Source organism: Furipterus horrens, unplaced genomic scaffold, assembly GCF_987537825.1.
Source record: "Furipterus horrens unplaced genomic scaffold, mFurHor1.1.pri manual_scaffold_2, whole genome shotgun sequence".
In the NCBI taxonomy this organism is placed as follows: Eukaryota; Metazoa; Chordata; class Mammalia; order Chiroptera; family Furipteridae; genus Furipterus; species Furipterus horrens.
This window is the reverse complement of record NW_028327172.1, coordinates 195,736,170-195,762,613: the sequence shown is the minus strand read 5'-3', so window position 1 is coordinate 195,762,613 and position 26,444 is coordinate 195,736,170. Positions and strand designations below refer to the sequence as shown.

Sequence of the window (26,444 nt, the reverse complement as noted above, 5' to 3'; positions counted from 1 at the left end):
CCGGCAACCTCAAGGCCAGTGGGCCCGAGAGACGCTAGGCGGGCGGAACGGCCGGGAATGCGCCAAAGCTGGAGCAGGATGGACCCCCTGGAACCTTAGAGACCTTGGGAGGGCTCCCCGCGGATTTCCGCTCTTGGAAAGGTTCCGCGACCACGCGGCGAAGAGCACGTGAGTCGCGCAGCTTCCCTATAAAAACCCCCGCTTTGCTGCGCGTGAGGAGTGGAGCGAAAGGAGCAGCAGGACGGGGCCACCTGCTCCACTAGAGATAGGTTGGCGGTGACACTTCCTCCAAGACGTCCCAAAAGGCGCTGCGTCTTGATGTTTCAGACCCTCAGGGTCCGGGCTCAGTGCGTGTGTCTAACTTTGAGGCCGTATTCCCGGCACTTGGGCAAAGACGCGCAGACGCCGGCACCCGTGTATTCCCGAAAATGCTCAGGGCTTCTCCGACCTTTAGGAGAGATGGCGGGGTAGCAGGGATCTCGGGCTAATTTCTTTCCTCTCCTCCCCCAAGAAGGCAACCGCGTGCGCTTAGGATCGCCCTTAGCGAAGCCCAGTAAGTCCCCCGGTAGCCGGAGGCCCCCGCCCCCGGCGCTGTTTGAGCCACGGGAGGCAGCTTCCGATAAACTCCGGACGCCTGTCGTAGATAAAGTTTGGTCTACTTCCCACGCCCTCTCGGTCCCACCTCCGTGGCAGCCCCCTCCTCCCGCGGCAGGCACCGGCGGGGAGATGGCCGCGGACTCCGCGACAAGCGGGGGCGCTTCCCGGCGGAAAGGGGCGCCGCGCTCGTAGCCGCCGGCAGCTGACCTCCCGCTACCACCGGCTGCTGCGCTGAACCCCCGCAGAGAGCGAAGGCGGACGCCCAGTGGGGCAGGAGGCGGCGGCGACAGAAGCCCGAGGGTCCATATGGCCACTCCCCACCGGCCGGTGGTGTGCGCCAAGGAGCTCGCCGGCGGCACCTCGGGCTCCGAGTGGCTCTGAGCCGCGCTGCCTGCGGGGATCGACCTCACTGTTCCGCGGAGCCGCGGGCAGGAACCCGAGAAGCAGAAGGCGGCGGCGCCTATTCCTCCAAAGGGCGATGTGGCCGGCCGGTGCGGGCACCAAGCTGCCCTGCCCCCGGGACTCTGCGCTTCGGCGAGCGGCTTTCTCCGGGAACCTCACCGCCCTGCCTTCTCACCTCGTGCCCGCCGGCCGCAGCGTCCGGGTCTTCATCAGCGCCAACCCTGAGGGTAAGTCGCTCGGATTTGTCTGTCCTTCTGTCAGTCCGCGTAGCGGGCTCGGCAGAGAGGCACCGCAGCACAGTCGGGTGTGGCGTGCGTCCGCCGCGCTCCCTTCCTCCCGCTGAAGCCCCGGCTGCCCTGAGCGCGTGGGAATTTCATTTGAGTCACTTTTGCCTCGCTCATCCCCTCTGCCTGCTGACTTCCCCTAGGACACCCATTCTCACCCTCTGGGTTACTCCTCCCGGTCGAGCTAAGAAACGTCCCAGATGCTTCTGGAAGCTCCAACCTGCCACTGCCACCCCTTTCCCTTTCTTTTAGCGGTTTCCTCTCCCAGCTTATCGTAGACCGATAGCTCTCCGCGGCCAGTTTCCGAAGAGGGGCGCCCTCCTTCTCTACTTGTTCAGGCTGAGGCGATGTGTTCCCCAAGACGCGCGTCCTTGGTGGGGGGGGGGGGGAGAAGACCACTGTGGACTGAAGGCCCCCAGAGGTCGACAAGAAACAAGCCGTGGGGGAGATCAGCTGGCTCTTAGCCGAGAGCTGGTTTTTCAGTGGAAGGCTCAGGATGAGCCCATCTCTGCAGTTGGGTCCCAGGCTGGGTCTCCCCAGTCCAGAACCTGGCCTTCTAAGTCCTTGTACCGGCTTAAGGCTGAGCACCTGGTCTGTGGGCGCTGTGAAACTTGTTGATTTATTACATTCACAAATCACGGCAGCTGAGCGCTGGGTGGTTAATTCCTTGCGCGTCCCTGCTTTTTAGTTCCCATCCAGAAAGTTCCCAGTAAGTGAAGAGGAAGTAGGATGCCTTTGACATGAGTTGGGTAAAACTGCAGGAATTGCCTTTTCTAGAACAATAAACGTTCAGCGGTAAGATGACTTTTTAGGAGACTGAAATAGACGTGCGAGATCCAAAACGAACTTTTTCTTGATGCTGACAAGCCTGGGGTCTGACAGAAAAGTAAAAGGGTCAAAAAAAAAAGTTGACAAGCAATCATTGCATAGAATCTTTTGAAAACCCAAGGCTCTGGTTGCTTGTTAAAAGCATGCAGAGAGGACCAACAACAACAAAATTTTCTGAAAAATTTGTTTTTAAAAAAAGCACTAGCAGAAACTAGTTCTAATCAGCCTTAGAAGGACTTTGTACTTTTTAAGTGGGAGCAACAACTGGCTTTTTATCAGTTTGCAACTCACTTGCACAGAATTTAATAAGCAAGGGGGGGGGGGTTAGAAAGCTACAGTACACTCTAAATATCTTTTTATCTCAAATATGTCTTCCAGAATTTTTACTTTAATCTGGATAAAGAAAATCATGGAGATATACAGCCTGTTTAAGGATTACAAAAATTGCTAAAACATTTTAAAGTGTTAGAAAAAGGTTGGTCTCAAAATTTTCAGTTCTCCTGAGCTTGAAAGAAAAAAATCTCATGAAATATTTAAATCTACTGATGTAAAAGTAGCTAAATTACTATTTTTCTTTAGATAACTTGCTTCTAAAATTCAGTGAAAATAGTTAATATCATCAAAAGTTATTTTTTTTTCTTAAAGTTGCAATTTCTGGGATAAAAACCAATAATAATACATTTGACTTGAGTCAGCTAAGTATTGAATTAATCTTCAAGATTAATGTCATTTTTCTTAAGCGTGTCCACCTGATTCTTTAAATTCTCTAGTTTCTTGAAATAAAAACTTTAGCATATATTAACCTGAGGAAAGCAAGCAGGAGAGAGTTGCTGATCTTGTCTTCTGGCCACTGAGCTGAGAAGCTTGCATATTCACCTTAAAAGATCAGAAATGTGAAGCTTACCTGAGAAGTTTCAATAGGGGCAGGACCACAAATCGGATCTGAATTAGAGAGCAGAGGGTATGTTGAATAGAAAAGACAGAGATGGTTACTTTTTAGAACCTGAATGTGAAGACTTGCAGTTTTGGTAAATGCTCTGTCAGAGGCAGCATTTTACCGTGAGACCTTTATAGATACAATTTAGGAAGCAAATGGTGCATTTTGGTACAATCCAATATTAGATTCTTGGCCAATACTCAAGAGCCTCTCCACTGTCAAAATAAGACAAAGAACATTATCTCATGCCTTCCTTTACAAGTGGAAATGCAATTTGTGCTCTAAATAAAAGCTACTTTGTGTTGCACTCATAGCCATTCTTTTAAGAATCCAGCCAGGGTCTCTCTCACTTAGATGATTGTTTTTATAGGTATTGTTTTACAAGGCTGTGGGGAATTTCCCATCAGTAATAAAGATAATGCATGTCTTTGGAATAGAAAACTTACTTTTCCATATATTAGCTCATTCAATATTTTAATTTTGATTTCCATCAAACCCTGTGAGGATGGTGGGCCAGAGAGTGTTCTCCCTATTTTACAGAAGAGAATACCGAGGCTACACCAGGTTACGCTACTTGCCTGAACTCATATAGCAGAATGAAGCAAGTGGAGAGCTTGCAGGGACTCCAAACATCTCTCACGGTACTCTTTGGCCAGGGCTAGGTTCATGCCAGATTTCTGTAAGATATCTTACATCCGTATAGACAAGAAAACAAGCTGGATATCATGGGTAAGTGCTGTCCTTTTTCTTGAAGGCTGACAGCCAGAAGAAGCTGAGTAGTAGGAAGTGGACATGGCTGTCCTGACCCACCTCACCTCCACCAAGACGTAGCCATGGGGGCATTCAAGAAAATTTCAGTATGTTCTGAACACTAATGGACATAGTTCTGTCCAAAAGGTTATCTGCATCAGACCAATCCCTACCAATGAAAAAATAACCAGTGTAGGGGAGGCAATAGCATTGACTCAGATTCATGGATCTTCCACTGTGATGAGTCTGAATTGTACATGAATATGCAGAGGAGAGGAGCCTACACAATTCTCTTCCTATTATTGGAATTTGAGTGAGCCTGATAAATAATATTCTTCCCTGTCTCAATTTTTAACCAATTTAGAATAACATAATATTTGAACTCAGGCTGTTATAACAAAGTACCATAGACTGAGTGGCTTCAACAACAGACATTTATTTCTCACAGTTCTGGAAGCTGAGAAGGCCAAGATCAAGGTGCTAACAGATTCTGTCCCTGGTAAGGGCCTCCTTCCTGGTAGTCAGGTGGTCCTAGTGCTCAGGTGGCAGAGAAAAAAGGAGCTCTAATCTCTCTTCCTTTTTTCTTTTCTTCTGAGGCTACTAATCTCATAATGGGGGCCCCGCCCTCATGAGCTCATGTAAACCTAATTACCTCCCAAAAGCTCACCTCCAGATACCATTTACAACGGGGATTAGGGCTTCAACATACGAATTAGGGGACACGAATATTTAGTTCATAACATTCTTCCTCTGGCCCCCAAATTCCTGTCTTTCTCTTATGTAAAATACATTCATTACATCCCAGCAGCTCCGGAAGTCTTGACTTGTTCCAGCATCAACTCTAGAATCTAAAGCCCAAAGTCTTATCTAAATATTATCTAAATCAGATATGGGTGAGACTCTAGATGTGGTTTATCCGGAGACAAAATTCCTGCCCAGCTGTGAACCTATGAAACCCGGTAAGATAATGTGCTCCCAAAATACAATGGTGGAACAGGCAGGGGATAGATATTCTCATTCCAAAAGGGAGAAATTAGAAGAAAGAAAGGAAGAAGGAGCCCAAACAAGTCCCAAACCTAACAAGGCAAATCCCATTAGATTGAAGGCTCTAGAAGAATCCTCTTGGGTTTGATGCTCCACCTTATGGACCCACTGGGGTGGCAGGCTCACCTCCATTGATCTGTGGGGATGGATTCACCCAACAAAATTGCAGGGGACCCTGCCCCCAAGGCAACAGGCAGAGAATATTTGTCCTGTTGAAACCCAGGCAGTGCCATCCCACACCTGTGAAATCAAGGAGGCATCCTTGATGATCTTCGAATCTCCTCTGAGGTCATCCTTGAACAATAGCGGACATTCGAAGCTTGGTAGCTCTGTAGGCCAGTCTTACAGGAGCTAAGAAGTCTGCCAGCCTGCCTTCATTTTGTCCTGTCTCTTTCTCCTTCAGTTCAACCTGGCTCTGTTTCCCTTGGAGTGGTCCATGGTCCACACCCACACTAATGTTTTTTAACAAATGATTGTTCAACCACACTCAGTGTTCTCTTCAGCTTGCTTTCTCATTTTTTGCAATAGGGATAGGCTGAGAATTTTACAGATTCTTTTTGCTTGATAATACCTTCCTCAGTTTCTTCCTCAGTTCATGTCTCCCCTTAAACAGTCTGGAGGAACCAAACCACTCCTTCAGTGCTTTCTTGGAAATAAATCTCAACGAAATAACCAGTTCTGTGGCTCACAAATTCTGCCATGCACAAAACACTAAAACACAAAAACACAGTTCAGCCAAGTTCTTTTCTACTTTCTAACAACGACTGCCATTTCTCCGTTGTCCGCTAACAGGGTCCTCACTTCTGCTTGAGAACTCACCAGAGTGGTCTTTACCATCCATATCCTGTTCACGGTTGCTTATGTGTTCTCTCAGAAGAAAGAAGCTTCCACCACAGCTCTTCTCTCGCCTCTGAGTCCTCACCAGAATTGCGCCATGGCAATCTTGCCTTTTTCCAGAATGCACCCCAAAATTCTCACAGCCTCTACCCATCACCCAGTTATAAAGTATCACTCCACTTCTCAGTAGCAAAATCTACCTTAGTTTCCTCAGATTGCAATAACAAAGTTCCACAAACTGGACTTTAAACAACAGAAATGGATGGTCTCATAATGCTGGATTTCAGAAGTGTCGGCCGAGCCACGCTCCCCCTGAAGGCTCCAGCAAAAAATCTTTCCTTGCCTCTTCTGAGCTTTGGGTGGTTCCTGGTAATCCTTGGTGTCCCTTGGCTTGTAGCTATGTCACTTTGATCTCTGCCCCCATTGTCACAGGGAAGGAGGCCATGTCTCCCATGGTTTGGGGGGGGGGGGGAGAATTCTTGTGTTTCTTCCTCTTCTAAGGATACTAGTCTCATGATGGGGGTGGTGGGCTACCTACCCTCCTGACTTCATCTAAACCCAATTACCTCCAAAGGACATACCTCTAAATACTATGACATTTCGGGTTAGCGCTTTAGTATATGACCTTGGGGAACACAAACATTCAGTCTATAACGAGTAAGGTCTAAATCAAAAGGAAAACCAAGATATTGCCTTTATTGCTGATCAAAAATTGATACAGAGCTGAATGCTCTTGTCTGTGACCCTTTGGGCCAGAGGTGATTTGGGAATTCCAAATTTTTTAGATTTGGGAGAAGTGGAGTGTATACTGCTTGTTATATGGAGTCTCACGTAATACCCTATAATCAAAATTTAAAAGTCTATAAGGAAACATTTACTTCCCTCTAAGGGTTATCCAATAGACTTTTCCGCAGTGTTAGAAAGGCCTTCATCTGGTGACACTAGTTCTGTAAGGCTATTGAAGTTTCGAAATGTGCCTAGTGTGACTAAGAATCTGAATTTTTAATATTATTTCATTGTAATAGTTTAAAGCTTACCTGGGCACATGGAATTACAGGCTATTGTGTGAAAGAAAGGTCTAAGTGGAATATTAAGGACTGTAAGTAGCTTATGTCAATTAAGACCAGTTTTGTTCCCAATGATTCAGGTCACTTCAGATTTTGCCACTTGATGAATTAGGGACATTTTTTTGTCTTCAACACTTTGGGAATTTTGAAATTGCAGCTAAGGGCTGTGGCCCTTTATTGAGGAATGTGGCTTTTAACTCTAGGATTGCACAAACTTACCCTCCCAGTCACTCTCAGCAGTGGACAGAGAGGGCACAGACCTGCGCCACCCCACCAGTAGACAGAGTTGCCCCTTTAACATTTAAGACATGGAGGAGCAGAGAAGAATGACAGGTTTACTTACAGGAGAGAACAAAAGGCTGGGCTCTTTGTGCTCAGATTTTCCTTCCAAATGCACCCATCAGATTAAGACACCTCTCCCCTGAGGAGTATCGGCGGGCCCTGCCCAGGGCTACTGTACTTGTGGGTCTCCCTCTGCGTGTCAGCAGACATCTGGAGTCGAGGAGACGCTCAAACACCTGTGTTTTCCATTTTTCTCCCCACACAGACTTATGCGTCTTTGAGGGTTGTGTACTTTTGTCCACAATAACAGTGATCACATGTCAGTTCCCAAATAGATTTTTTTACTTTGGGCGCTTTTGCATCTTCCCTGATACCCCATGTCATTGGAGTCTCGGTAGAAAAGCTTGTTCTCCATTTTGGCAGAAGCCACCGTGAATAGAGAAATGTTTTCCCTACAGTTGCTGCAACCAGTGGCCATTTGCTTTAGCAGATGCTCCAGACAAGAGCTAGAAAGATGTGCTGAAGAAATCATATGAAACCTATGAGTATTCTTCACCATGGTTCTTCTTACCTTTCCTGCAATGTTATTTCCAAGTATCCCTGGATTTTTTTTTTCATTTTTTATGAGTAGTCAGAAAAAAATACAGTTGAGCACAGCAAAAAAATATATGAGTGTGTGTATATACACACACACAACTGTTCTCATAATGCAGGAACATCTTTAAATGGTAAGAGTCTTACTGGAGAATATCCTGAACTGTTATTTTATGATAAATGCAAATAAAATATATATAAGTGAGTTCTAGAATTGTAGGGGTTGTATTTTCAAATCCTTCAGCGAACATTTTTCAGGCAGGCAGAGTGTATTAGATACAAATACAGACTTGACAGCCAGACCGCCTGGGTTTGACTCCTTAGTCCACCATTTCATGCTGTGATTTCTTGAGCAGTTGTTTAACTCTTCTGTTCTCAGTTTCCTAATCTGTAAGAGAGGACAATAAGAGTACCTGCCTTGCAGGGTTATTGAGTAGATTAAATAAGCTAATAGATGTAAAGCACTTAGAACAGTGTTGGGCACTTTGTAAACATTAAGTATTTACCGTTGTTCTTACTATATTTATTATTATTAGTTTCCACTGTGATCTAGAGACTTGTGCAGGTGTGGGTATGCAAAGATGACTAAGGCGTTTCCTGCCCTCGGGGAAGGCGGTCTGTAGAGCCCTATCAGTTAGAACTTGATGGTAAAACAAACCACTCAAGATGCTTGGGGGAACTAGGTGCTCTGAAAAAGTCATTGTCAGGGTCTGAGGACTGAAAGGGCATCACTAGGCATTTAGGTAAATTGCCAAAGCCGTCCCTCAGAGGGCCGGGAACTGCAGAAGCCACTGCTCCTATCACAGTTGGTTCAGGTATCTGACCAGTCACTACAAACACACGCATCAGGCTGAAACCGCAGGACACCCAACACAACTGGCGGCCAAGGAACTTCCCTGTCGCCCTTGGGCCCCAGACCCCACGCAGCTATGGAATATATCCCTCTAGCAGAACCAGAATTGCATTGGGCCCTGGCAAAAAGGAGGACTGGGACTTCAGGCTTCCAGCCCCTGTATCACAAGGGAGAGAATGAACAGAAGCGGTAATGGATACTCAAAACCAAGGGGGAAGCAGGAACGTCCACTCACTCCCTCGTGCAACAAGTAAATATGCATCAAGCACCTACTCCACAGGCAGTGCTATTCTGGTGCTTAGCAAACACGCAGGGCTCTGCTGCTCTCCCGAGGTTATGTAAGTAAGGTGATGTATGTGATGAGCACTGTGCTAAGATGTGAGCACAGCATTAGAGAGACCCCGCGGAGGAGTTAGGCTACCCTGGGGGCTCGGAGTGAGGAGTTGGGAGGGCTCCTTAGAGGAATGAATAGAGAGCCAGGGGGTAGAGACTGTTCTGCACCCTGATCAAATATGAGGCGAAGTGAGGAAGGATGAGATCTCTGCTGGCAGTAGAGAGAGATTATCATTCCATGAAGAGCTTTTATCTCTTTGAATAAGAGTGGAGCTGATGTCTTGAGGTGCTATTATCATTTGTCCTTTGAAGGTGGCTCATTTAGAATGACATTTCAAAGAAAGCATGACTAGGACCATATAGGTATGCTATATACAAATAGATCATGATTTTATGGTTTAATAAATCATCAGCAGATATTTTAAAGTTCTTGTCATACCATGGCATTGACACTATTTGCCATTTTAATGGGCATCTGCAAGTGTGTATTTTATTTCTCGTCTTTTGCTGGCTATCAACCCATCCCAAAGCTTAGTGACTTGAAAGAATGATTTATCACTTCTTACAATTGAATGTCTGAGCATTCAGGCCAGGCCTGGCCTCAGAAGCAGGGAGGTTCCTCTGTTCCACGACACATTGCCTGGGGTCCCTAGGCATTCAGCTAAGCCTAGGAAGGCTGGGCAGTCAGGGATCACTTGCGTGTCTGGCTTCTCCTCAAGGGCTTGCTCTCCCCAGTTTTTCTCTCATCACTCAGGAGTCTAGCCGAGGATTCATTATAGGGGACTAGCTTCCCAGGAAAGGGAAGTGGCCACTGCTGGGCCTCTTAAGGCCTGGACTAGGAAGTCCCAGAATGTCACTTTTGCTGCATTCTGTCTGTACAACTCATAGGCTGGCCTAGATTCCAAGGGGAGAGAAAGCGCCCCCAGGTCTGGATGTGAGGAGAGGCATATGCGTTCCAGGAAGGGCAGGGATTAATGGTGGCGGACTTTGATAGGGGCACAGCCCCCCTTTGTGTAGTGTGTAGTTTCTTAGACCTCTGTTGGAATGAGATTAAATGGTACCATGCATAGAGAGTGAGTAAACTAGTAGCCTGGCACAGTGCTAACCCAGTGTTAGTGCTCATGGTTGAGGATGATAATGATAAGTTGTTGAGGATGGACATTGACTTCGTGAATGACACCCTTCCAGAACCTCCCAAATTTTAAACAGAAGAAATACTGGAGAGTTTGTAGATAGGAAATCAAAATATCCCTTTTTGACTGATGAAGATAACAGTAGAGAATGCTTTTGTGTTTCCTAGTACTAAACAGTAGAATTAGACATTCTTCCACCCCCACACTAGGGGGCCTCCTGAAGGTCTGCCCATGAAACATGGAGCCTGGAGGAGAGAGCATACCCCACACTTTCAGTCCCTGGGGGAACAAGTGAACAGGTGAGTTGAGCCTGCTGGTTTATTCTTCTCACATTTTCTAATCAAATAAGTTGCTCCTTATCCCTGCCAATCCAGGTCTGAAAAGGGCAAGTGAGGAGGTAAAGAAGAGTATGAGGAGTCTTAGGCTCCAGAAGGGACATCCAGTTAGAGGAAGCAAGGCTTCTCCCTGACATGAATATTTGTTTCAGTTTTAATGTTTGTGCACAGTGGGATCCTTTAATTACTCGGGAGCCTTTAACTTAGATATCTAGTTTGACATAACCCAAATTATATCACAGTCAACTATCTTAATAGAAGAAAATACAGTAAATTATATGACATAACCTTATGTATAAAAGCAAGACCTTAAATCAGATATCAGCACCAGAATACTTTTATAGGGGAAGTGCTTAGCACAGCCTTGGAGAAAGTCACTTTGTCTCTCTAGAAATAATGCATTGTTTTAAACCACTAAGTTTTGGGGCAGAGTGATATGCAGTAATAGACAACTGAAAAAATTAAGTGCAAAGTCACAAACACCTTTTAAAATGTGAAATGATGCAATTCCTACAGAATAATAGGACTTCATCTACATAGTTATTGGGTTTGATAAAGTAAGCTTAAAGTTATCTTTAACTCAAAAATTCTTTTAAGTTTTGTTCTTAATGGTCATATGATTTAAATAAATGTAAAGCTTGTAGGGGGTATCTCAAAAGTATACACAGGTGCTGAGTTATGTACAATCGAGAAAAAAGTCTGGTGCTGCTAAAAGATAGACACCTTTGTATTGCTTCTTCAAAACTTTAGCTTCCATCATATTTTTTTTGTTGAAATCAAACAAGATTCATTCAAGAAATTAAAGTGTATTGGCTGATGTATCATTAGAAAAAGGAGTTATGTTATAGAAAGTTATAATAAAAGGATAAAATACGGCTTTGGATGCAATTCAAATGGAATAATACCCACTTCTAATGAAGTACTTCCTTGAACTCTCATTTTCAATCCAAAATATATCAAAGACTTTGACATGGATACACTCAAAGAAAACAGCAAAGCCCAGATGTCAGGTGTCTTATTCCAAGAGTGATTACAGAATCTAACTCAGAAATGAAACCACAAAATCAGAAGAGTACCTCTCATAATGCTTAATCTAATGTCTAGTGTCATTCAGAGAGACTTTTGACACTGAATATATTTCCTTCAGATTTCATTCTAAGCATCAGCTGCAATATTTATTAGATACCCATTGTATACAACCTAACTTCTAACCAGTTGGTGTGGAGAGTTCCAACGGGAGTAAGATGCATACTGCTGTCTTTAGTCTTCAGACTCATCCATCCATAAGGCAGGACAAACACAGCTACTAAAAATACAAGCACTGTGGTTGTGAGGGGGATGTTTACGTGAAAGACCAGTTAGAATAATTGGAATCAAACTGTCCAGTCTGATTCCCGGTCAGGCATGAGATGGTCAAATTTAGTCAAGAGGCAAAGACCAAGCTGTATCAAACCTGAGGAATAGATGTTTCTACTGTGGTGGCTGGCGGGAGCTGGTCCAGCTTTAAGTGATGAGAACAAGTCCAGATCCAGGCGAGGAGCACAGCTTTTGAAGAGAAAGCGTTTGGTACCAGAGATTCTGATTTCAAAGTTTACTCAGCAAATGAGCAAAGACATGCTGAAATTTAGTTTCTTTGAGTCTCAGGAGAATAACTCGGGAATTTACTCAGATAGTAATTGGAGGAGTTCAGGCAGGTGCAAAGAATGAAGGGAAAATTGAGGGTGTGGGTAGAAGATCCCCATCCTGAGGTGGGGAATGTGGAGGTGGAGGCAGAGGACAGGGAGCATCTGATACAACCAAGGCAGGATCCCAGCCTTGGTTTTATCATAAGGTGGGACTGAGGTCCTGGGACAGGTATATTGTCAGGACTAGAGAACCCAAGGCCAGGGTCAGAACTGCTCCCTGAGTAATTTATCCCTGAGTCCCTGGGGCTTGGGATAGAAGTGATGAGACATTCCTTAGCTGAGGTCACTTCTGGGTCCAGGGACTGGGAACAGCCAGCACTGCAGGTGGCATGAAGTATGGCTTCCAGTTTCTTAGAGAATAGACGCTGGGGCTGGGGAGCAGGAAGGGCCATTAAATAAATAGGACTTCAGAACAATATTTGAAAGATCAGAAAGACTTGATTGTCCTGACGGAAAATGAGATGTTTCAGAGAGAGGGAATAGTATTAGATATCCCAGAAGTCTTGTTGATTGATCAGTAGTGGCCAACTAAAGCGTTTTGTAAGCACAGATGCTCTGGGGCCACATCCAGGCTTGGCGGGAAAGAGAGCAGTGATTGGTCAGGAATGTCTGCCGGGTGAGGACTGGTGCATGTCCTTGTTTCTGCAGTGCATTTGCAGCTGCAGACACTGTGGGGCAGAGGAATGAATGGGACCATGTCAGCAACAAAGTGCAAGGCTTGAGTTACGTTTTGTTTGGCCAAGGCAGAGAGGACAAGCCAGTGTGAAAGGGGACATTTGTCCAAGAAATAACTGGTGAGAAATTTTCTTGCCCAAACTACAGAACTGATAGAATCATCACTTTCTAAAGAAAGATGTGTTGAAACTATTACATAGACTGGCAATCTACTTGCGTGTAGTGGAACCTGTATTCTAGTTAGCTGCCAAGCAGAGTGTAGCTTCTATGGATCGCGTTCAGTTGACAGTGTTCTAGAGAATTCTCTAATTAGAAAATATAATTCAAGATTGACTGACATAAATTAGTGATAAAGTTAACCAAAGATATCAAATGTTAAAGAAAAAAAAAAAAAAAAAACTGCTGAGAACACTGAAAAGAAGACATGGTAAGAAAAAGGTCCCAAAAGCCCAAGGTCTCTATTTAGAAGTCCTAAATCATCTGTATAGAAAAGGAATTACAAAAATCATGGGGAGAATTTGTAGGAAAAATGAAAAAAAAAAAGATCCAGACCTTCCCACCTCTGAGAAGCCACCTACCGTTTGGAGGTATTTATCTGAGAAGTTATGGGGGATGAGAGCACTTATAAAATAGGAGTTTTGCAGTTGGATAAAATCACTGCTGAACTGGAAATCTTATCAGGTGTAGGGAATTTGTCACATGGCTCCACACTGTTGGTGCACCTGCCATTGAAAGATGGAATCCATGGCTTTTCTCCTTAAATCTAGACTCTTGGACTGAAATGACACAGTACTGTTTCTGAGCCCAGACTTTTAGAAATTGGCCACTTCTACTTTTGATCTTTTGAAAACTTGTTCTTTAGAATCCATCCACCCCATGGAGAGACCCCAGCCAGGAGAATGAGCCGTCTTGGAAATGGATCTCGAATACACATGCACACACACGGATACACACATGTCCTCTCCCAGCCCACTGAGGCCGTGTGGGCAGAGACTAGCCTTCTTAGCCTTCTGCATGGAACCCTGCCCAAATTGCAGATCCAAGAGAAAAATGAATGATTATTGTTATTTTAAGCCAATGGTTTTTATTTGTTATGCAGTAATAGATAAAATTATCAAGTTAGTAAAATAAAGCATGCATAATAGTATATTAATGGCTAAGAATAAAGAATTTGGGGGTTAGATCTGGATTTGAATCCTAAGACTTGTTAATTAGGTAAGGTATTTATACAATCTCCTCACGCTCCATTGTCCCTTCTGAAAGATGGACATAATAATAACTCCCTCGCAGGGTTATTGTGAGAAATAAATGAGCCCCTACATCAATGCTTGAAAGACAACAAGAGCTCAAAATTATATATAGATCAATTTGTTAACAGCCATAGGAAATAAAGAAAAGAAGAGGTAGGAGGGTTATAAGGGAATGAGAATTACTTGAATAATTTCATTTTTTGTAAATTGTGGCATGACATAGGTCATTACAGTATTCCCTCACTTATTGTGGGTATTACGTTCTAGATCCCCCCATGAAGTAGGAACCTTACATTTATTCTACACTCTTAAACCTATGTAACTTTAACAACATACGTATACAGTACCGCAAAATCCTGCAATATAGTGGAAAATCTGCAATAAATAATTAAACATAATATTTTTTAAAATTCTGTGATACAGGAGGCTATGATAAGTGAACCACAATATAGAGAGGGACTATTGCATTTCTAAGTTATGACACCTATATAATCATGTATACTTTTAGCTTGAAGGGACTCCATAAAAAACATCATATGAAAGAGATTCAGAAAAGCTGGAATTATCTTCTGGAGGGCGAACCCCTTGTAGCACAAGTGTCCCTGCTAGGTGAGTGTTCTAGGAACTCATCTGTATTAGTATACCAGCTGGTGTTGTTGTGAGAGGCTGCGTTCAGCTTCAGTGAATTTTTTTTGAAAACCCTTTCACCACGTTTGCCCATTTCATGATGGATGATTTATGAGCACACCTGCTCATACCACTCTGAGTGTTCAGCAGTTTTTGACCAAAAATGACATGATCCCTATGCCCCACCCTCCCTATTCCCCTCATCTTCCTCTGAGTGACTTTTTTTTTGTTTGCTTCCCTGATGAAAAAGGTCTTCAGAGGGAAACGTTTTGCTGATATGGAAGAGTTGAAACAAAAAATGACAAAAGCACTAAAAGGCATCAAAATTGATGAGTTCAAAAACTTTTGAGCAGTTTTCTCTATAGGTTTACTGTATCACATGGAGACTACTTTGAAGGAGACAAGTTCAGACATGTAAGAATAAATAATTTTTATAAATAAATTCTGGGGTTTTCTTGGGCCCCCCTCATATGAGTATTTTTAAAAGTTGATTTAACATATAAATATGATTTTATCTCTAAATAACAGAGCAAAAGCTACTGATAACTTGTTTTTAAAAATTAGCCCCCAAACTCTTAAAACCAGAGAGCAAATTGATTTCAATAAAAATGACATTCAGTGAGAAGAAAAAGATAACATTTTCACCCATATGATATGCTAAAATCATGTATAAAAATAATTTGTTTCACAAAGAAAAAAGCCCTTTAATAATGCTATAAATCTATATAGAGATTCATCTATCATTTTTCTGATTGCTGTTAATCTTTTAGACCTTGATGCCTAGTTTGCTTGCCACAGGTGATCCAAGAACCTTGTAGAACTCACATTTACTTAGGAAGGACCATTCTTGCTAAAAATGACCAGCTCCTTTTACCTAGGAAGGATTTCAATAAAAATCTCATGTATGATTAAAAACCCTTTCATTCCAAGTGGCTATTATGGTAGAATGACCCAACTTGCGTAAGTTGCTTATAGTGTGCCTGTAACGGTTGTTGTAAGCCCGCATTCTATTGAGGAACGTTATAGGTGTTCCTTTGCGTGCTGGTGTTTGGGGTGGAGGCCAGAGAGATGTGAAGAGAAGAGAGGAAATGAGTCTCTTGAGTGAGTCAGCACATGGGCCAGGGATAGATGGATGGTAAGTTGAATCTGGATAGCGTTCATCATTTATTCATTGATTCTACCCTGCACATCTCACAGTGGAATGGAATGAGAGAGGAGGCCCTGGAACCCAGAAGTCTGGAAACAGAAGGTGTTTGATTCTTAAGTTTGGAGTTTGGTGCTACTTGATAATGGGGAGCTATATTCATGGCATGTGGCTTATAGGGAGCACTAGCTTCAGAGGGTGGGGACTCTAGGGCTGGATCTCTACAACCATCCCTTCGGGGATCCAGTTGACCTCCGGGTGAAGCCCTGTCTGCAGGGGGATAGAGGCGTTGAGCAGCCATACAGGCAGGAGGATTTGGGGTGTGTTGACTCGTAGTGGGATTGGGAGATGACAGGGACAGGATACGGGGCGTGGGCTTTGTGAACTAGAGTTGGTCCTGGCAGGGGCAGGACCTGCAGGAGCACCTGGGAGGGCCAGGTCAGGAGGAAGACTGCCCCCGCTCCATTTCCCTGTCCACTTTTGTTTCTCATACGGCATCTTTAAATTCAGCACGTGTTTCTTGAGACCCTAGTCTGTAGGAGTACTGAATGTCAGTTAATTATACAGTAGTGTAACACGAAAACCTAATATTGCCTGAAGAGTCAGTTTAAGAATCACGTATTGGGAAGAATTTTAAGGAAAAAATAATGTTTTGTTTCTGCAGGGCAGGGCAACAGTAGGTTTACAGTCATGCGTATGCAAAACAGAGTTTTTTCTTGTACTACTATTTATTAATTTTTGTGTTATTTTCCATATGAACAACTCTAAAATGTACTTTTGCCCCTCCCTGCATGTAGGGCTCACTTAACTACATCAGAGTTTATCCTCGGAATTTTATAAGATATACAACATGGGGGAGGGATTGTTTTGTTTTTGACAGAGGGGAAGAGTGAGACTCTGGGTTCTAGAACCAGCCCCAGGTCACACATTTGGTAAACAACTGGGCAGTGCTGAATCCAGAATTCTGATGGTGAGAGTCTTGGGTGACCTGGTAGCAAACGAAAGCCCTGCCCTAGAAACTTGAAAGGTCATCCTCCCCCTCCCACGTGTGGGGAGGAAATGTATATCCACCTTTTGAGGTCACCAGAGTGTTAAAGGGAGGTCCTCCTCGCCTGCTTACACACCCACTGCAGCTGCCCCCAGAGCAGGGGTCTGCTTTGGTCCTACTCATGATATCAGCAAAAGCGAAACCTTTTTTTTCCATCTTTGACACTGTTGAGATAGACTGTAAAGAGTCAGGAGAAACAAAAAGAAAAGATTATGTACGTTAATTACTGAATCTAAAAAATGAGTTTCAAATATTTTTTTTTAATCTCAGGAAAATAAAACCCCTCAAGCATTTGGCTAAGCCCTAAATTTCCTGTCCTTCAGATAATCATAGCTCGACACCTGCAGGACGGCAGGCCCACGGCCCTGCTCCGCCCCGCTGATGCCGGCAGGCTGGCGCCCCAGCCTCCAGAGGGGCTTCCAGTAAGCCTGCTCCATGAACACAGCTCCCCTTTTTCAGCTGAAGCCACCAGGGGAGGGGAGAGTGGGAAGATAATGCTGTCGTTCCTTCCAGGGAAGCGGGAACTGAGGGACGCGGTCAGAAGAGACAGCGGGGCGGTTTTCAACTTCCAAGTGTTTCTCACGAAAACAACTAGGAATCAGATACTGCTGGTATTATGGCCCAGCTGCATGATGACCCCTGGGGAGCAGTTGGGAAGCCTGTCACTTGCAGTAACTTTATTTTTATGGCAAGTTTCATTTTTCGTTTCATTTCAATTACATTCAATCAGGCTATCTCACAGTCATGCAGAAGTTGGAGAGTTATGAGTGTCCTCACAAGGGAACTTCCTCCTTGTTTTCTAATAGCATTGTATGTGCATGTCCCTGCTCTTGAGACGTCATGAGTGATGCGGGGGCATGAGATGGACTGAAACGAACGGGCTTCTCCGTCTGACTCTGTACTTGGGCCTTCTCTCTGGGACTCTCTTTCCTCACCTGTAGAATGAAGTGGATGAAAAACTAGACTTCTGGGGCCTCTTCCAACTCCAGTATTACATTATTTCATTTCTTTGACATTCCCCAGCAGTTCCATTTTGCTTTGTTTCTTTCTAAGGAGAGAAAGTCTGGGGTCTAGGTCTTTATACTGACTCTGTGAACATGTCTACACCATCGTCTGAAAAATATCACCGGTCCCCTTGGCTCTGGAGTTTGTCATGATAATGGATGGAAAAGCACTTTTGAAGTTACACTGTGCTAGGTAAGGGCACACTGTGGAATATTTGAATGTGGGAAGTATAACAGGGTACAACAAATTCACTGGGAAACATCAGGATTATAGAAACTGTTCCCAAGTGTTCAATATTAAAATTAGAGAGTGCAAGTAGGGTGAAATTAACGCCAAGGACCGCTTTAGCTCTACAAATGAGACCTTTAGGTTGATAAAATCAGGGGGCTGTCGGGTAAGAAGATTGCATGGTTGCACATGAATCCTGGACAAAAAGGATTGAACCTTTCCCCCGAATTATGTGGTGCAACCCATCATATGTACACATAAAACACATGATAACACACAGTAAGTAATAGAGCTGGAAGGTTCAGAGTCTGGAGTTGGAAACAGTCGCATCTGCAACTGTTAAGCAAATTACTTAAGTTTTCTAATCCTAGATTTGCTTATCTCTAAAATTGAAAATATCATTGTATTCTTACGAGGCTTACATGAGACGAAGCTTATGAAATGTTTATTACGTGCCTGGCACATAATAAGCTCTGCTTAAATGTAGCTAGGGTTATTATCATTATTATTAGCTCCATTATCTCCTTACTTGGAACATGCTGACAACTCAGCTAGTAAAGAAGTGACATCAGCCCTGGCCAATTAGAGCATCATCCAGTAGACCAAAGGGTTGTGGGTTCGATTCCCTGTTGGGGCGCATGTGAGAGGCAATCAGTTGATGTTTTCTCTCTCACAGTCATGTTTCTCTGCCCCCCTCTCCCTCCCTCCCCCTCTCTCTAAAATCAATCAGCATGTCTTTAGGTGGGGATTAAAAAAAGGTGACATGGCAATCATTTAAAACAAGGAGTACTCATCTGCCAGCGTTGTCTTTGTTTCCCACTCAGCAGGACAGCAAAAGACATGTGACATGATGCTACAATTAGAAAACATTTATATTCTGTTTATTATATTAAGCCAGAATGTTTATTTCCAACTGACTGTCAAGGTTGACATCTTAAGAGGCTACAATTACAAACATTTTAAAAAGTGCCTTCGTAGAATTATCATCAGAAGTGAATTTTTTTTTTTTTTTACTGTGTGGTTGCCTCTCACTCGCGCCCCCAACTGGGGACCTGACATGCAACCTAGTAATGTGCCCTGACTGGGAATCGAACCAGCGACACTTGGCTCGCAGGCCGATGCTCAATCCACTGAGCCACACCAGCCAGGGCCAGAAGTAAATTTATAAGCCACAAGAATAGGGATACTTTATTACATTACAGTCAGAACCCATATTTAGTCAGAAATTCGAAACAGTCATTTAATAGATATTTATTGAGGGCTTTCTATAGGCAAGACTTTGCTCTAAGTCCTGAGGGTATAGAACTGAACCATGTTAAAAAACTATGTTTATTTAACATACACATTGCACCTATCATCATAAACCATATTCTGATGGAGGAACCGTAATGTATAAAAATAAAATAAAATAAATTTTGTTAAGTTTGTGGAATTTATGATACGTATTGTGAAGAAAAATGCAAGGTAAGGAAAAAGAATAATGGGCAGAGTTTATCACAGTAATGAGTGGTCAGAGAAGTGATGTCTGATGAATAATATTTGAAAACAGACATAAATAGTGAGGAAGGGAGCCAAGCATTTGTGCCAAGAAGTAAGTACAAAGAAGCAGCAGTAAGTGCAAAGGCCCCGAGGCAGATCATGCCTCTGTTGTCTAAAGAGCTACAAGGTCAGTGTGGTGGAGAGTAGGTGGAGGGAGGGCAATTTATACAAAATTTTAACCCACATGGCAACCAACCAGCACAGATACCATGTATAAGCAGCCAGTGTAGTGTGTCTCTGCTTAGCATCAGCCTTGATAGGAAATGAGATCACAGGACTCATGGAAGCCAGGTTGGGGGCCAGTGTGTTCTCTCACCATAGCTTCAAAAACCAGCTTTACCCACAAAAGATAAGGATTATCACTACTTATTTTGGGAGTATATTCATTCATTGATTCAACATATTTTTAAAAGTAAGACTTCAGAATTATTTCCCATATTGTTGGAAAAGGTTATGTCCACATTCACTTGGGTGTATGTGTTCTGGTAGGTTTGTTAACACAAATCCGGCCTGTGCTCTTGGGAAGTCCAGCAGTTCCTCAGGGTCCTGGAAGGGTAGAAGCCTAAGCTGCACAGCCTGGCTACCCTGACCCTGAGGAACAAATATGGAAGGGAATAGAGACATAGTAATTGGATCTTTCAAGGTGGCAGGTGGCAAAGTGCCGTAAACTCTGGGAGTAATAATAATACAAGAGAGGAAAAGCCACCTGCTCATATGTGACCTGGGTGGACAGGAAATCCTCTCTGAGGTGGCAGAGGGTGGGGTCCGTCTTGGTCTCTGGCTACTGGAAAGAGGCCCAGGCTGCTTCTTGGTATAGTTCCCTGCCACATTCTTTAACCGAAGCTCCCAGATGCCTGTTAAACATTCCTTCAGAGGGGAAACTAAGGCGACCAGTCCGGAGCCTGTTAGAAAGTTGATGGGACAGGGACCACCAACACTACCGTGTCTGTCAGTGAGGGCACAGTGGCAGCTACGAGATTGATGGGGATCAACATCAGGCCCAAGTGAATGTCACCTGGGGCATCTTACAGCCCAGCAACAGCAGCAGGAGCACCTGCGATGTGACCCCCATCAGGGATGGCCGGGGGCTGCACGGTACAGGTTTTGCAGATGCTAAGATCGTAGGGCACTTTGTGTATATTAGAACCTACAATAGCAGCAGGAAAATATAATGCCCCGCAAGGTGAACTGATAAGCCATGTGTTTCATAGCAGGTTCCCAAGGTGACCAAGAGTCTCATAGTCCCTGTAACTTTTTCATTCATTCATGCATCCATTCACTCAAGAAACACTTTAAGTGTGGCTGGAGCATTCCACCACTCTCCCTCCCCCTCCCCATCAAGGCTGGTTTGGAAGCAGAGGGAGCATGGGTCACAGAAATTTTCCAGATGTTAACAATAACAAAGACTAGTGTTGCTTTTGGCTCAGGAATCAAAAAGTGCTAGGTCTGGTATCGGGGCTCCCCCACTTTGTAGCAGTGGACTTGTAAGGCTCCTGTGAGGATTAATGAGATAATGTATGGACAGCACTTAGCGCTGGGCCTGGTGCAATAGGTACATTAATGCTACTTGTTATGATAATTCAGAATGAAAATAGACTTATAGTGTGTGTGTGTGTGTGTGTGTGTGAAAGAGAGAGAGAGAGAGAGAGAGGAGAGAAGGAGAGAGGGAGAGGAGGAAAAGAAGGAGGGAGGAGAAGAGAATACCCAGGAAAAATACATCAGGGAAGAATTTAAATGAGTGTGTCATGCTGTGTGAAGATAAAACATTCAAGTTCCTTTAAAATTTTAATAGAGAAATTATTTAAAGACGAGAATGATAGACTGGAATGAGCTCTAAATTATTTAAAATAAAAGATGAAATGATTTAGCAATAGGCTTTTGGATGGTCGTTGGAAGGGACTGAAGATTGACCTTTTCCTGAGTTCCTGTAGAGGGTGAAGTGAATGCTACTATCTGAGCATCCCTGACACAAAGTAGCAAGTAGAGAGCGTGCTAGGGTTACATCTAATGGCTGTCAAGATGGGAAAGTCTTGAATGAGACAAGGCAGTTAATAGACATTCCGTTCATTTCAGATGGAACTAACTAACCCATTTCAACCCAAGGGAGGTTTTGGACCTAGACTCCTTCAATCTCTCTACCAACTCCTGATTCTAACAGATAACTATAAGCTTAATTTAGTGCCCTGCTGAATTGAGAGATGATAGGTGACTTTTTTTTTTTTTTAATCGGTCCTTTCCTGTATAATAGGAAGATGGGGAGAATTTGAGTGGCTTGCTGATGGTTGAATAGCTGGCATAGCCTCATAGGTCCCTAGCATTTCAGAAGAGCTTGCTTTACTTTTGGTGGATGTGTGGTTTGGATAGTTTCTCTCCCTTAGATAAAATGATGTTTCTTTATCCTTCCTCACCCTAGAGTGGTTTTATCTTTTTTTTTTAACCAGCTGACCTTTTCCCTAAATAGGTCATTTTGTTATACAGCCAGTAAACTCAGTGTGCTGGAGATTTTTGCCCTAGGAGGCTGAATGTGTTTCTGTCTGGATGTGTCCATATGTCAAACAGATATTTCAATCTGTATTTCAAAACTGTTAACATTGTAGCATTATGAAATTCTCTGCTCCACACAGTAAAGTAAAAACAAATGCCCTTAACATATAACCAGACGTTTTCAAAGCTTCAAAAGGTATAAACATGAAGCTTTATTCTGTTGTATAAAAAATAAAATCAGAAGCAAAAATAAATATTAGATCTAGTCCTTTTATTAATGCAGTTATATTCTATGCATACATGTAAATATTTCTCATTTAAGTTCTATAAAAGTCTGATTATATTAAGATGTATATGGTGTATTTTTAATATCTTAGATATTTAATACTATTTTCTAACCAAAATAATATCTGCAAGATAAAAAAATAAAATGCAGAGCATCTGTTTTTGGCATAACTCTTCTGCCATAACAGTTATATTATCAAAATATGCTGGAGGGTGTTTATTGCAGAATCCGTAAGGTTGAATGAACCACAAAATAGGTCTCCCAGCGTTAAATGTTTAAATTTACATAAATTTCAATGTTAAAATCAGACCAAACCAAATGATTACATTTCAAGCCCAAGTCCAGCTCATTCGTGCCTTGACTGTAAAGTTTTTTACCCCTCCATAAAAGTGGGGAGGCAGAAGGAAAAGAGGGAATACTTTGTGATCTTTTTATGTTGAGATATCAAATGATACACTTCTAATAAGGTAACTTGAGGTGAATTATACAAACTAGTGACATTTAATTAACCCTACTCTGCACAGTCTCTGTAAAGACACACAGAAGTATGAGACATGGGATTTACACCCAGAAACTTCCAACCGTAGCTACCTGACATTGACCTCTGAAAAGCTAGAAAGCATCCAGCAATCATAAAACATTTGTATCATTTTCCTGCTCCTTCCATAACTAGTTACCACAACTAGTGGCTCCAACAACACAAATTTATTATCTTGTAGCTCTGGAGCTCCAAAGACTGAATTCAGTTTCTTGGGGCTAATGGCAGGGTGTTGACAGGCTTGCATTCCTCCTGGAAGCTCTAGGGCAGAATCTCTTTCCTTGCCTTTTCCAGCTTCTAGAGTCTGCCTGCTTTGTTTGGCTCATGCGCCACCCCCCCCCCTTTTATCTTCAAAGGCAATAGCAAGGGTCTCCCACGTCTCCCTCACGGACCTTCCATTGCCACATGTCCTTCTCTGGTTCTGCTTTTATAATCACACTTCCTGCCTTCCTCTTCTATGGACCTTTGCGCTTATATTGGGCTCTCCCAGATAATCCTGAATAATCTCTTCATCTCAGGATTCCTAATTTAATCTCATATGCAAAGTCCCATTTGCCATGTAAGGTAACATTCGCAGGTTTTCAGGGATAAGGATGTGGACATCTTGGGGATTCATTATTTAGCCTACCACAGCATCGGAGGCTTTAAGAAGAAAATATCTTTGCAGCCTCTGCTGCAAGATTCTACAGTAATGCCACAGTTTCTTCTTCTAAATTTCATCTTCCACCAAACCTCGAAGTGCATCCTTTCTGGCTATAGTCCTGTCCTTTCCCTCTTTTCAGCCTTTGTTTGTGTATGCTCTTGTATCCTGTTCACTTTGCAGAATCCTGGCCATCTTTCAAGGTCAGTCTCAGATACTCTGTTCTCCTTTCAATATTTCTGATTTTCCCAAATGAACCAGGACACTTTGTTTGCAGGTGACAGAAACCCAGCTCAAATTCATTTAAGCAAGAACTGCAGACCTGATTAACTCAAGCAATTGAATTGTGTAAGGGCAAGACAGGGGTGGATCTGGCCTAGAAAGAGCTAGGATCAGTGATCAGTGTCTTAGTCAGCTCAAGCTGCTATAACAAAATACCCTAGACTAGGTGGCTTAAACAACATTTATTTCTCAATGTTCCAGAGGCTGGAAAGTCTGATATCAAGGTTCCAGGAAATTTGGTTCCTGGTGAGAGCCCACTTCTCCGATTAGAGATGGACCTTTTCTTGCTATATGTATTATCACGTGGCAGAGAGAGGGAACTCTGACCTTTCCTTCCTTCCTAAAAGGGCACTAGCCCCATCATGAGATTGCCTCCCAAAGACCCCATCTCCAGATACCATCACACTGGAGATGAAGACTTCAACCTATGGATTTGGGGGGAACAGAAAACTCGGTCATAGCAATCAGGAACTTGAACACCATCAGGACTGCCTGCTGTCTTTGCCTCTCTCTGTTTGCCTGCCAGATTCTCTGAGACCGTCTTTCTTACTTGGGCAGAAGTGGATGTGGCCACAGGTTACTTCAAGCTTGCAATTTTACAGCTTTAACCAGAACTTGAAAAAAAACTTCCGAGTGGAAGACTCTGATTGGCTTGGGCTAGGTCACATGCCCAACCCTTAGATGGGTCACTATGGCCAGATGGTCATGGATTGAAGCTGGAGAGTGGAAATGGGGAAAATAATGTTCTGACAGATGAACGAAAGGAAGTGGGGTTGGATACAATACATAATCCTTGCTGCAGCCACCAGTCTGGTGTGACGTCTTCTCAAACCCCATTCAACTTTATTTATATTCATCTTCATTTATATCATTGTTCATCACATCTTTATCTTCTCGCCTTTTCTTTCACGGCATTGATCATTTTTTGTATGCCTTGGAGCATTACACTAACATACTGAATCTTTAAAGGAAATGCTTGTGCCTTCCTTACTTTAATCCCCCCACACCTCCCACCTGGCACCTAGAACTGGGCAGGACTGATAGTGTGTTCAATTGGGTTGAAAATAACATTATAGAAAAAGAGATATCTTAAGGCAGCATAAGGTTCATTAAAATAAGGGCTAAAAGTTTCAGAGAAACGAAATACACTATGGAGCTTAATAACTTAAGAAAATGTCATAGCTTGAGCTGAGACGTAAAAGATGAATAGAATTTACATAGAAAAGGGAGGACAGAGAGCAAAAAAGTATGAGTTGTTGCAGAATGCGTGCGACCCTAAAGAAAATACGGAGAAACAGGGAACTAAATTCTAGGTAGAATTGTCTCCTGGTTCTGGTACCTCTGTCTGTGACTCTGTTGCTATAAATCATAATTATTTCATGTTCCCATTAATTAGAAATTGTGGTTGCAGGATAGCAGTTTTACTATATCTTGCAATGGTTCATTTGAGCAGTCTTTCATTTAATTAGTTAGTTGGGTTTTGCTGACATTATTTATGCATAGTGAGAACTGTCCCTCACACTAAGGAACCTGCTCAGGCTTCAAGGAGGGCGGTAAAGAGCTGGGGCAGAGAGTGTGGAGAACAAATGGTAGGAAAAAGTGTCACTTCCATCAGAGCCTACAACTTTAAGAATTCCTAAGAACCTATCAGTCTGATAAGAACCTATCAGACAAAACTATCTTTGACCTTTAATGCAGACCCCAGAGTACCCTGTACGTTTTTCAATATGCCTGTTCCCTAGGAAATGCAGTGCCCATGAGGATGAGGCTGCGCCCTCTGAATCGAGGGCTATAAATTTGGAGTAATAAGAATCCTGGGACCAGAGTCCTGAAATATCTCTTAACGTATTTTGTTTGTTTGCTTGCTTTGTTTTATTACATTAAAAAAATGTTTTTATTAGTAGAGCATTATAGATTCAGTACAAAATTTAAATTCATAGGGAAGGGCGAGGTAAGCTGGATAATGGCCTCCCAAAATACCCAGATCCTGATTCCTGGGACCTGTACATGTTACCTCATATGGCAAAACAGACGTTGGCCAGATGATTAAATAAAGGATCTTTTTTTTCCATTTTATTGAACTTATCAGGGTGACACTAATTAACAAAATTATACAGGTTTCAAGTGCACAATTACAGAAAACATCATCCGCACAGTGGATTATGTTCACCGCCCCAAGTCCAGTCTCTGACCATCGCCTTTTATCACCCCTTTACCCTCTTCTACCTCTCTCTGCCCGTCTCCCAGCAGTCACCACTGTTCTTCGTGTCTATGAGTTTTTTCTTTTTCTTTCATACACAGTCCCTTCACCTTAATGTGTTTTTTTAAAAACAAACATCTGAGTCCCTATCATATGTCAGGAATTGATATTACTTATCATTACAACATAACTAAAAACATTAATTGATAAAGTTAAAACAATGAATAATAAACAGGTTCTGCCTAAAGGGCTTCCTTTCTGATGAGGGGGAGAAACACAGAAATAGACGATAAGAGGCTGCGATGAGAACTGTGAAAGCCGTTTGACCCCAGTGTTAGGAAACCACCACGTGGCTGCCTCCAGTCCGATTCTCCACTGTTTACTCTTCTTAATCTGCTCTACCTTTACCTGCTCCCATGGCCTATCCTGTTCCCTCTAAGAGCCCACTATCCAAAGAAGATAGCTTTGTATTCAGAAAACAGTTTCCCTCTACTCCTTCTCAACCCAGAGCCTTCTAAGGTGCCCTCACCCGCTGTG

At 43.2% G+C, this 26,444-nt stretch overlaps 1 protein-coding gene across 1 annotated transcript in view; it reads left to right on the top strand.

Annotated features, from left to right (window-relative positions):
- Window positions 1–1,075: 1,075 nt before the first annotated feature.
- Window positions 1,076–26,444, top strand: part of NWD2 (NACHT and WD repeat domain containing 2) — a 140,874-nt gene continuing 115,505 nt past the window's right edge. Inside the window, exon 1 of the mRNA XM_090266993.1 lies at window positions 1,076–1,226. Coding sequence (XP_090123119.1) covers window positions 1,076–1,226 — 151 coding nt within the window. The remainder of the gene's footprint in view (window positions 1,227–26,444) is intronic.